Below are 13,227 nucleotides of genomic sequence, written 5' to 3'. Positions count from 1 at the left end.
TGGCCACCTGATGTGAAGAGCTGACTCATTGGAAAAGACTCTGATGCTGGGAGGGGTTGGGGGCAGGAGGAGAAGGGGACGACAGAGGATGAGATGGCTGGATGGCATCACCGACTTGATGGACATGGGTTTGAGTAGACTCTGGGAGCTGGTGATGGACAGGGAGGTCCGGCGTGCTGCGATTCATGGGGTCGCAAAGAGTCGGACAAGACTGCGCGACTGAACTGAACTGACGATACTGAGTGAATAAAAATAACATCTGGGAACAGGGGAAGTCGAAGTTTATCTGTTTTCTTACCTAGGAACCTGTTGAACATAGAGAATTGAGATCTTCAAGGACTTTGTTCAATAGCTCTAGATGTGGCTGAGATTATAGAAACAAAACCAAAAATCTCATTTTATTTAATCACAGATAATAAAAATACGGACAGGATGTTGCAGACATGAAGAACAGACAAACACTGGGAAGCCCAATCAGAAGCTGACTCATAGCTTAGATTTTTTTTTCCTCTGCTTAATGAGAAACAAATTATCATTGCTATCCTCCTCCAAATAGCTCTCCTTTTTCTTATGCTTGCCCCGCTTGCCCTCCTTGGGCAGCCTGTCTTCTCTTGGCTTGAGGTGATGTGATGAGTGGTGAAAGGGCTTGTGAGGCTTCTGGGTTCTGGAAGTGCCAGGAGCAGAGTGGACTTTCGGGCCCCTGGGGAAGTCCTCATCGTCTTCCTGACACCTGGCAGCCTTTCTGTGCTTCTCACGCTCTCTCATGTTCCTGCTCACGGTTTCTTTTTGGGCTTCTTTCTTTTCTTGAGGCCACCTGTTGCTTTTCCATGAGGCATGGCTTGTTCTCATGTCACGGGGCCTCTTATCTGCTGCTTCCATATGAGGCCTCTTGAACTTCCTTGGCAAGTCCCCATTTTTCTGGAGTTCTGGAAAACATAAAAGTATTTCTGCATATTCAGCAGTTAGACTGGCATAGCATATTCAGAGCTTTCACTAGTCTGTAAATAACTCAGCAGAGAGGAAAGCCAGATACTTAAATGCATTCATGATATGACATTCTAAAGAGCTCTTACTAAGGTTAAAAATCACTCACTAAAAACTCAGTGGTTGTAGTTCTATATTTACAAATATGAAAAACATCCAGATATCCAATGATATTTCTTTTGCTCAACACAGTTTAAATAGGTTAAACAATGGAGACAGAGATCAGTGAGAGAAGTAATCATTTTAGCTTTGTGAAGAAAAGTCATGTTTGACCAACTCAAGTTCCTACAGTGGTAAAGAGAGAGTCCTTGATGATAAGATGAAGCAAGATGTAGAAAATGGTCTTCTGACAATTTCATATGACATTTCAACTATCCTCTGAAGATAGTCTGGCCACAGTACTTATAGGTGAATGCCACAGTGGACAGCAGATTATTCCTCAGAGTTAAGATCGCTAGCTTGGAAACTGAGTGTGCACATGTGCAAGCACTTGTATATCCAAGAGGTTTAAGTGCCAGATCTGACGTTGTATTTTGTCAGGGCGTGGCACTCTCACTGCAAATATCTGATGCAGTGATTCTGAAGGCGTAAGTGGGAGGTGAGGGTACAGTGAGGGATGAAAAGTTACATCAACACAACCTTGAAAGATTACAGAAATCACCAATAAAAAAAATGAGGTGGAGTAGGAAGTAGTATATTTAGGGAACAAAAATGAATTCTAGAATACAAAGCAAAAACAAGTAATTACTTATAGACTTCAGTATAAAACACAAAGTCCACAATAGTGAGCCTCAAAGTGGATCTGTACCACAGAGTTGTCAATAATTAAAAAACGGGAAATACAGAAAAGTATAGAGAAAATAAGAGAGAAAGCACACACAACCCTTTAATCCAGAGGTGGCATTTTGGTGCATTTCTTTGTAATCTTTTAAAAATTCAGCTGCTAATCATTATCTTCTAATACTGTAATTTCTCTACATATGGTTGAGATAAACTTTATATAAAATAAAATACACAAAATATGCAGGAGTTGAAGTGATTCACCTACTTTTCTCCAGAATTAAGTGTCTTCATTTTGAAAGGACCTGAACTCAGAGACAGTCAGGAAAAGAATAATGAAAAGGTCAAGGGTCAACAATGTATGTGCAAAGGAGAAAAATACAGAACTATTTGGTCCTGAAGGCAAAAACAGTAACTCTGTAAACCATCTTCAAGTATATAACAAGAAAGAAGAGAGGTAGAGAGAATAGATGTAAGTTATAAAAGAGTTTGGTGAGAAAGAGCATTATGTTAGCTATGGCAAGTGAAGAAACGGGGGGTGACTGTGGATCTGGAGCTCTGCTCATAATGGTGGCCAATAAAAAATGACTTCTTTGGGGAAGCTCCAGGAATCACCAAGCAGAGAAAGCTTTTTCTTTGCTTGAAAAATACTAGAGGGAAAACATAATTACTTGCTGAAAAGAAAAATCTCAAAGGAGCCTTTAAAAATTCTGCATGCATAAATGGACAGAAGTGTTTTTCTGGACATTTTCTAAAATAATCACAGTGTGAGAAAAATGTTCATTGTGAACAGATTATAATGCAGGATTTTTGAAGTGGGTCCTTGACGTCTGGAGATCAAGAAAGTTCCAGTTTCTACAGTAATTATTAAAAACATTTTCTGTGCTAACCAAAGGCCCGCAAAGCAGTCTGCAAAGACAGCACAAAAAAAAAAAAAAAAAAGAAAGAAAGAAAGTTAGGAACTATTGCAAAGGCGATTTAGGAAAAAGTCTAGTAACATACCTTTCACTTTTCGTTTTATTCTCTGATCTCTCTCCCGGATTTCGTATTTGTCATCATAGTAATAGATGAATGGAGATGTTGGAAAGGTCTGGTTAAACATTCGTCTTTCTGTACATTCCTGCAAATTGTATTTGAAATTATGATGACATAAGGTCACACCGTTCAGATAACCCTTTGGTAAGATGATGGACCACTGATGCATCACTCATATGCACTACGGTCGCAGGATGTGGTTTGCTGAGACACTGGGAGGATCAAACACTCAACTGTGCTTACTTGCTAGTCTTTCAGGCTTGGGTTTTCTTCCTTTACTTCTTTACCTATGAAACCCTTCTGATCTTTTTAAAGTTTTTCCTGCCAGCATTCTCCCCCAGCAGTGCCTTGTTCCTCTGTTAGAGGGTTTGTTTCATTTGAAATTGTGTTTTATCAGTCCTTTGCATCTCTCTCTCTTCCAACAGCCTTCCTTCAAGTGCTTCTCCTTTTCTTCTTCTCATCACATTTACACTCTGATGTGAGGCTAAATTCTTAGATTTTTGTTCTTTTTCCTTCACACAAGTAGTTTTTGCAAGCTTATTTTAAGTCAACACCGCTGCTCACAAGGGCAGTGATTCTTATAGTGGGGAGCAGGGTGGTGAGAAACGCTGGGCTGGATGAAGCACAAGCTGGATTCAAGACTGCTGGGAGAAATATCTATAACCTCAGATACGCAGATAACACGATCCTTATGGCAGAAAGCGAAGAAGAACTAAAGAGTCTCTTGATGAAAGTGAAAGAGGAGAGTGAAAAAGTTTGCTTAAACCTCAAAATTCAGAAAACTAAGATCATGGCATCTGGTCCCATCACTTCATGGCAAATAGATGGGGAAACAGAGGAAAAAGTGACAAACTTTATTTTCTTGGGCTCCAAAATCATGCAGATGGTGACTGCAGCCATGAAATTAAAAGACGCTTGCTCCTTGGAAAAACGTTATGACCAACCTAGACAGCATGTTAAAAAGCAGAGACATTATTTTGCCAGCAAAGGTCTATCTAGTCAGAGCTATGGTTTTTCCAGTAGTCATGTATAGATGTGAGAGCTGGACCATCAAGAAAGCTGAGCACCGAAGAATTGATGCTTTTGAACTGTGGTGTTGGAGAAGACTCTTGAGAGTCCCTTGGACTGCAGGGAGATCCAACCAGTCCATCCTAAAGGAGATCAGTCCTGGGTGTTCATTGGAAGGACTGATGCTGAAGCTGAAACTCCAATACTTTGGCCACCTTGTGTGAAGAGATGACTCATTTGAAAAGACCCTGATGCTGGGAAAGATTGAAGGCAGGAGGAGAAGGGGACAACAGGGGATGAGATGGTTGGATGGCATCACCAACTCAATGGACATGAATTTGAGTAAACTCTGGGAACTGGCAATGGACAGGGAGGCCTGGCGTGCTGCAGTCCATGGGGTCGCAAAGAGTCAGACATGACTGAGCGACTTAACTGAACTGAACTGAGGGTGGTGGTGGGTTTGCCAAGCTTGAAAGTGCTCCTACATGATTCTGAAGGAAACCCATCTCTTCTTTGCTCCCCTACTCATGAAAAGATCACTCCTCTCACTTGCCCTATTCTCCTTACTCTGGTCTTCTGGTGGTTGCCAGTTCCCAAATCCACATCCTTGGCCTGAGCCACGTCCCATTTAGTAGGCTTTGTTTATCCTGATCTGTGACAAAGATTTTTCAACTTGTTGCAAACCAAATGTCTTTCATTTGAAAAAGGCTGCTCTGTGGAACCTTTCACTTCTGTCTTCTGAGATCTTGCCTAAAATTTACCATAAACATTCAGTACTTCTTCAGTTCAGGTGCTTAGTTGTGTCTGACTCTTCCAGACCCCACAGACTGCAGCACGCCAGGCCTCCTTGTCCATCACCAACTCCTGGAGTTTACTCAAACTCATGTCCATTCAGTCGGTGATGCCATCCAACCATCTCATCCTCTGTTGTCCCCTTCTCTTTCCGCTTTCAATCTTTCCCAGCATCAGGGTCTTTTCAAATGAGTCAGTTCTTCGCATCAGGTGGCCAAAGTATTGGAGTTTCAGCTTCAACATCAGTCCTTCCAATGAATATTTAGGACTGATCTCCTTTAGGATGGACTGGTTGGATCTCCCTGCAGTCCAAGGGACTCTCAAGAGTCTTCTCCAACACCACAGTTCAAAAGCATCAGTTCTTTGGTGCTCAGCTTTCTTTATAGTCCAACTCTCACATTCATACATGACTACTGGAAAAAGCATAGCCTTGACTAGCTGGACCTTTGTTGGCAAAGCAATGTCTCTGCTTTTTAATATGCTGTCTAGGTTGTCAGTACTTCTTAGCTAGGTACTAAAGAAATGTTAAAGTACAAGTAGCCCCTGCTTTTTAAGTTCGCTTTACACTGCTTCACTTTTATGAAAGACTTGTTTTCACTAACAGGAAGAACTATGAAGCCGATTTTCACCTTTATAAGAAAAGGTGAAAAGTGAAAATACCCTTTAGCATCTTTTGCAGCAACCATTATACAGTGAGTAACCGGAGTAGCTTTTTCATACTGTTCATACTGCAAGGAGATCAAGCCAGTCAATCCTAAAGGAAATCAATCCTGAATATTCATTGGAAGGACTGATGCTGAAGCTAAAACTCCAATACTTTGGCCACCTGATGCGAAGAACTGATTCATTGGAAAAGACCCTGATGCTGGGAAAGATTGAAGGCAGGAGAAGGGGACAACAGAGGGAAGAGATGGTTGGATGGCATCACCAACTAGATGGGCATGAGTTTGAGCAAGCTCTGGGAGCTGGTGATGGACATGGGGTTGCAAAGAGTTGGACACGGCTACTGAACTGAACTGACTGGGAGTAGCAAAAGTGGCACCATCGAGCTTCCTCCCCCTAACTACACTCAGCATCTCAGCGTCAAGCTGCCATAGCTCTGAACTGTGTCTGTGAGCATCTGTGTTTTATCCCCACTTATTTCTTGCACTCATTGGAAAGATGTGTTATAAGGTAACTGCTTCTTTGCTTTATAGCTACTTTGGTTTAGGTAAGGTTTCACAGGAACACTCTACTTTAAGATAATGGAGGCTATCTGTATCTCTTAGCAAGAAAATATGTGAATTACCTGCATAGAATTTAGCTGATTTATCCTAACTCTGTCATTATATACTCAAGTTGTAATTCTAAGATACTTGATCAAGCTGGCAGCCATACACAGAGACATAATTTGTAATTTAAAGAACTAGGAATCATTCTAAATACATACTAAAGTACAGAAAATAAAGTGATGGAAATCTATACCTAACCATGTAGCTTTATCAAATCAACATTTACCGTTAATTCAGTTCTCTTCCCATTAGGCATTAATGATAGAATTGCGATCTTCTGTGTAACTGTCCTTCCCACTTCCCATTTATCTACCTTTATTTTTTATCTTATTATTATCTATATTATTATCTTCCCATTTATCTTCCCTTTCCAGAAGCCACCATGGTCTTAAAGTTGGTGTCTGCCATTCTCATGCTTTAATACTTTTACTATTAATTTACTATTAATAATATGCCAATAAACAACGTTATAAGTTTGAAGTGTTCAGATTTCATAAAAATGGTAACATTCTGTAAATATTTTGAAGTAGCTTTAGGTTATAATAGCTTCAAAAAATAAGTTGAGCAGTGTTCTTTTGGATTATCTATCTGAATAAATGTTTGGTAAAACTTGACTACAAACCTACCTGGTTCTGGTATATTTTGGTGGGGAGAATTTTGATTATTAATTCAATCTTTTTAGTGGTATTGGTTCATGTAGGTTTGTTCTTCTTCAGTCATTTTGATTAGTTCATATTTTTCCATAGAGTTATTTATTTGTATTTTCAGATTTAACATTGAACTTTATTTTGGCCATGTGGCAAGTGGGATCTTAGTTCCCTGACTATGGACTGAACCTATGCTCCCTGCGGTAGAAGCAGAGTCTTAACCATGTGATGGCTAGGGAAGTCCCTAATGCTGAATTTCATGTTATTTGTATCTTTTCCTTTTCTTTGAGAAGCTTTTCCAGAAGTCTGTCTCTTTTCTTTTGAAAAGAAAATATTTTCAAAGAACCAGCGTTTGGTTTTGATGATGCTATTTAATCTCGTTTTCTATTTCAGTAATTTGGTTCATTATAATTTCCTTCTTCCAACTATCTTTAGATTTAACCTGCTGTTGAGTTTCTGACTGTTTTTGGGTATTGAAAGTTATAAGGCAAACCTACATGGTAACATAAAGAATTACTTTTATAAATCTCTATCCACGGTGGCACTAAGTTTCCAGAATAAAGGATATCCATAAAAGATTTAGGTCTAAGATTCTGCTATAGCTGGAACATCTGTGTGTCCCCTCAACCGAATTCATGTGTTGAAATCTAAACCCCAAGGTAATGGCATTAGGAGGTGCACCCTTTGGGACTGTGATTAGCTCATGAGGGTGGAACTCTGATAAAAGAGATTTCCACAGAGCTCTCTATCCTCTTCTACCATGTAAGGACACAGCAAGAAAGTGAGGAAGCGGCCCTCACCAGACACTGATTCTGCGCCATGATCTTGGTAAAAAATAAATTCTGGTGGTTTATAAGCCTCCTCAGTCTCTGGTAGCTTGTTTATAGCAGTCTGAATGGACTAAGACAGATTCTAACTGTAAAATATAAAGAGCAAATGAGAAGCCTGCCAGAGTCCTCTGTCCATGGGATTTCCCAGGCAAGAATACTGGAGTGGGTTGCCATTTCTTCCTCCAGGGGATCTTCTCAACCCAGGGATTGAGCCTGCATCTCAAATGTCTCCTATACTGCCGGCGGATTCTTTACCCACAACCCATCCTGGAAGCCTAAGAGCAAATCAGAATTACAGAAAGGTATCAGTGCTCTTCTACTCCCAGCACCCCACTGATCCTGGAGTGGTCTCCTTACACAGTGACCACCGTTTCCTATCAGTTTGTCTCGTACCGAGCTGCTCATGATCATCCCTCCCTCCCCAATGAGAGAGCACATGGAATTAAAGAAGGGGGCAGTCACATTTACCTTAGAGCATCTTTCACATGAAGAAGCTATTTATTAACATCTGTACAGCTGAATTTCTGAAACTGAAGGGGAGGCATCCTCAGACATCTGTTAGCTACCTACCTACAGAGTCTCCTGTTTGGATCCTGTACGGTCTAGACTGATGTGGCTATAGAGAGCTATACAGTACTACAAACATGTTCCAAAGCTACATGTAAATTATATTTTGATTATCCACATCGCTGGTCCCCTCCATTAGCACAGACAATTGATAGTTGGCTATATAATTTATCTACTATTCTGGATTAGCCACACCACTGATCTTCTTCATTAGTGTGGATAATCTAGAATTCTTCATCTATGGCAGTGATAAGGCTGCCAAATTTGCTTTATTGTAAATTAAAAATCATCTAAATCTAGAATTCAGGGATAAATTCCAAATGATTTTAATATATTTCCTATCTCCATTAACAGGAGTGACTAGTAAGCAGTATGTGTTCAACTATAATTGTTTTTCCTTAATTGAACAAATATAAATGCTAAAATTATACCCTGCTGCTTTAAAGAGGTAAGCAAGCATAAATGGTACATCTATGTGATTTGTGTGGCAGTGGATTGCTTATGTGAAAATGTTCACTAAACAGTATTAGCAACATCTGAGTTTTGGCAACAAGGAACACAGAGCAGAAAAAGACCTGGAGATGATAACTTTGCAAAAAAACTGAAAATTCTCTAACTAGGTTTTCAGTGTGAGCTCTATAAAAGTGAAGTTATATCAGTGACACAAGTACATTCACATTGTTGTGCAACTCTCATCATTATCCACCTCCTGAAATTTTCACCTTCCTAAACTGAAAGTCTGTCCTCATTAAACACTAACTCCTCATTCTCCCTCCCCCATCCCCAGCACCTACGATATAAGTCACATGGTTGTCAGCAGTACAGCAAAAATTACAACCAAGTGTTAGAACTCCATCCTAGCTTTCATATTCTATGTCCCTCACCCCATAGCCCCACTGTCCCAATAAGGAAGGAAAACTTCATCTGTTGACGGACTCTGTACCACACTTTTTCTTCTCCAGACTTTTTAATCTCTCTCCATATCATAGAGCTCTACCCCGAAGGTCTGCACTGGTGAAGTGCCATGGTCAAAACTCAAGATGTGATCTGCAATACCACTCCATCCTACTGCTCATACCTCTAGCCATTTTGAGGACTCCCTACTTCTGTATGCTTTCTACTTCCTGTCATCAGATCTGATTTGATATCCGTTCATTTTGGTTTCTAGGAGTTTGAGCAAACTCTGGGAGTTGGTGATGGACAGGGAGGCCTGGCGTGTTGCGATTCATGGGGTCGCAAAGAGTCGGACACGACTGAGCGACTGAACTGAACTGAGGCTGTTAGAAGCCTATCTGGAGACTGGGAGTGTACTTCTCTGTACAGATTTTCTATGTCTTGTGCCACTGCCTTTCCTCCTCTTCCTCAAGATTCCCAGAATGTATGGACTGTGAATCGATTCTTACTACATCCCATCTCTGCAATGAGCTGCTGCTCATTCACACTTAGTGAAGTAACTGGCTAGGAGTCTCACTTCTACCTCACAGCAACAAGCTTCTGCTTTGACACCTCAGCACCTAGAACACAGGTTTGGCCCTTTCAGTTAGGAAACATGCAGGTGTGGATAGGGATCTGGGCATGCGTGGAGTGGGCAGGCTGGTCGACAAGGCAGCACCCCTCTGTCCTTCCACCAGCACGTGTTGGGGTTTGCATGTGAGTGGTAAAGATTTAACTGAACACAGTACCAGGGAAAACCAGAGATACTGGAGAACTATGTAGAAAATCTAAAATCACAGTTTGGCTGGGTCAAAGTATTATCAATCCTTGAAATTCCTGAGAATTGTAAACCATTCTATTAACTACTATGATTTGTCTGAATAATTCTATGAGCTGTATTTGTTTTAGACTAACCTGCATGTATATTTAAAACAAATACAGGAATGTGCTCTGTCAGATATATTACTCTGGTAGGGATGAAAGAAGTAAATCAGTTGAAAATATATTCAAGATATTAGTTTATAAAAAAAAAAAAAGTAAGTGTTTAGAATTATTCAAGTTCACCTTTAAGCAACCACTCCTGAGCAACAGAATGCTTTATGTCCAAATTACCACTTAAACTTACATGTCCATAATGGCCTTCTTGCCCACAGTTGTAGCAATACACTAAGGTTGATTGTCCAGAAGGGGTCTTTGGCTTTTTGGGTGGTCCAGGTTTGGTCTGCAAAATGAATATTTGTAAAGATTTAGTGAATGTCAGAGGAAAGTAAAACCTCATACTTTCCAAAAGAAATTTTTTTAGATAAAAGATTCCTTAGAAACACTGCCTCCTACGGTTTCGTGTGGAGAACCCATATTTAGACCGGTTCTGAGTGATTACAGTGTGTAACATGATAACAATTCTTTTACTCTTAACATCAACATGTGCTTCCCTCAACCTCCTCACTCCTCATTCCATTTGGTGCTGGGCCCAATACTGTGACTGTGTTATGTATTAGGTATCTCAGATAAAGGAGGATAAAAGCTTTTTATGTGACAGACATATAAACAGATGGGTTTAGTCGCTAAGTCATGTCCGACTCTTTGTGACCCCCACGGACTTCAGTCTGCCAGGCACCTCTGTCCATGGGATTCTCCAGGCAAGAATACTGGAGGGGGTTGCATTTCCTTCTCCAGGGGATCTTCCCAACCCAGGAATATAAATAGAGAATGGCAAACAATGTAAACACAGTAATAGAAGCATACACAAAGTATTAATGGACTGACAAAAGGGATCCATTATTGGATGGGATGAGGAACTCAGGTAAAGCTTCCCTTGAAATATAAAATTTAAATTTACTCTTAAAGAATTAGGCATGTATCAAATGGAAAATTTTAGGTAGAGGGTAAGGAGAAATCAGGTTTCTAACTTGGGGGAACTAGTGAGTAGTAGTGTCAACAACTGATTAGGAAAAGACAGGAAAAGAGGGCAGAGTCAATTTAGAGGGAAAGATGATGGAGTCTGTTTTGGATGTTGAGCATCTAGGTTGAGACAGATGTCCACCAGGAAGTTATCTGTTTTAAGATAAGGTTTAGGAAACATGTCTGAGCTGAAGATTAGATCTGAAAGTAAGCTACACACAGCTGAGGCTGAAATGACCAGAGTGTTCAGAATCACCACAGCCAGGGGCACAGCAGTGAGCTAAAGATGGGAGCCCCGAGCACAGCAACCGAGAGGGGCAGGAGGAAACCCCATGAAAGAGACAGAGGAGGAGAGCTTAAAGGACGCAGAGCCACAGAGGGTACAGTCACACACCTTACAGCAGCTCCAAGACGGAGGAACTGATCTGTGATGTCAAATACAGCAGAGAGGCCTAGTGAGACGAGAACTGAGACACACCCATGAGATGTGTCATTGTTCATGGGTAACCTCATTGTGAGAATTTTGGAATCTGTGGGACAGTAGAGAGAATAGAAGGCAATGGGTTGAAGAGTGAAGAAGATGCACTCAAAGGTGGTAGAACTACAAAGAAGAGCAAGGAAATGATAACCCACAAAAGCCAGGACGGTGATTACTTCCTGTGGGGAGAGAATAGAGCACAGAGGGTTTCAGGGTAGTGGTAATTTTCTATTTTTGAACACACTGGTGTCATATAACTTGAATGGAAGTTATATAACTAATTTATTAAACTGTACACATATGTTTGATGCACTTTTCAGGATGTATATTACATTTCATAATAAAAAATGTCTAAAAAGTGAATGGAAGTTGAAGAAAAGTGGAGAGTAGGTGAAAGTGAAAGTTACTCAGTTGCATCCTACTCTTTGCGACCCCATGTACTCCATGGAATTCTCCAGGCCAGAATACTGAAGTGGGTAGCCGTTCCCTTCTCCAGGAGATCTTCCCAACCCAGGGATCCAACCCAGGTCTCCCACATTGGAGGTGGATTCTTTACCAGCTGAGCCACAAGGGAAGCCCAGAGAGTAGGTGTATATTGCTTTAAGAAGCATATATAAGAAGGGGCAAAATAAGATCAGTCAGGACCAAGGGAGAGGATTTGACAGAGTTTGTTACTAGAATGGAAGAGATCTGAACTTGTGAGAAATCTAGCAGAGATGGAGAAGTTGAAGATACAGAGAATGGATGGAGAGAGCAAAACTCCTGAAAAGTCAAGGGCCTTAAATAGGAGAAAAAACTAATTCCCCCCATAATTTTGGAGATTGGATGGAAGAGAATAAACTTATGAATAAGTTTATTTCTTGTATTCTTCATTGGGTGCCAGTAAGAGTGCCAACTAATTGGCCTGCCAACTAATTTTGTTATTTAATGTGTCAAATAGGTAGATTATCGATGTTTTATTTTCTCGATATATGAAAACAAACTATAGGTTATAAAAGTAACCTTCTTCAAACAACTTTACTTTGAGCTCCTGTATCCTAAAATGAAAAACTGGAGGATGACAGTAACCTGAAAGATGCTTTCTATTGAAAATACAAAATGGAATTTACAACTCCAGCTATTATAAACTGGGATATAATCAAAAACACAATCAACAAATACATCCTTCAATAAAAATGAGGGTCATGAATTAAGACTAGCAAAAAGCCATTAAATACCATTTAAACAGGTCTTCATGGAAGCATGGACCACTCATGATCAGTGGTACATTTTGTTCAGGTAGCAGAGTGCTGTGAAGACATGAAGTTAGTAAGGAGAAATAATTTTTCCATCTAAAAGATATATCTGATGTGACATAAAATTTGCAACCATAAGCACATGATGGTTTAAGAGAAAGAAATAAAACCCAAAGAGATGGCACCATGGATGTGAAGGCAGAATGGAGAAGCTGTCAAACGCTACTGATGAATCAAATACGACAAAGACTACAAAATCCATTGGACCTGGCAGCCAGGAAGTTGTTGGCAACTGGTGTGAGCAGTTTCATTTGAGAGGCAGAGGCACCAGCCAGACCGTAAGGGGTTTATTACAAGTAGGAGGATGCTGAAGAACAGAATATAGATGACATTTTCAAGAAACCACGTTGTGTATGAGAGAAAAGAAGGGGACAAGCAGAGCAAAATCTAAGTCCAAGGATGCCTCCATCAGTGACAATTATCAGAGTGCGAGGCACATGGCATGAGCATCTGTATATACTTTCCTTAAACCACCCAAAAGACAATTACTGAGTGCCTAATACATGCCAGATATTGCTCTAAGATTAGCTAATGGACAAGAGAAAATTCAAATAAATAACCTAACTTTACACCTAAAGCAACTAGAAAAAGAAGAAATGAAGAATCCCAGGGTTAGTATAGTAGAAGGAAAGAAATCATAAAAATTAGGGCAGAAATAAATGAAAAAGACACAAAGGAGACTACAGCAAAAATGAACAAAACTAA

General features: G+C 40.3%; 1 protein-coding gene across 2 annotated transcripts in view; it reads right to left on the bottom strand.

Moving 5' to 3' along the window:
• Window positions 1–361: 361 nt before the first annotated feature.
• ZCCHC7 (zinc finger CCHC-type containing 7) overlaps window positions 362–13,227 on the bottom strand; it is a 237,990-nt gene continuing 225,124 nt past the window's right edge. For both annotated transcript variants that reach the window (XM_043891507.1, XM_043891506.1), the window contains exons 7-9: window positions 9,974–10,069; window positions 2,767–2,884; window positions 362–926 (exon numbers count right to left, since the gene is read on the bottom strand). In XM_043891507.1, the coding sequence (XP_043747442.1) occupies window positions 487–926; window positions 2,767–2,884; window positions 9,974–10,069 (654 nt within the window). In that variant the 3' untranslated portion in view covers window positions 362–486. The remainder of the gene's footprint in view (window positions 927–2,766; window positions 2,885–9,973; window positions 10,070–13,227) is intronic.

This window comes from Cervus elaphus, chromosome 29 (assembly GCF_910594005.1).
Source record: "Cervus elaphus chromosome 29, mCerEla1.1, whole genome shotgun sequence".
In the NCBI taxonomy this organism is placed as follows: Eukaryota; Metazoa; Chordata; class Mammalia; order Artiodactyla; family Cervidae; genus Cervus; species Cervus elaphus.
The sequence above is the reverse complement of the archived record's forward strand: the minus strand, read 5'-3'. Positions and strand labels throughout refer to the sequence as shown.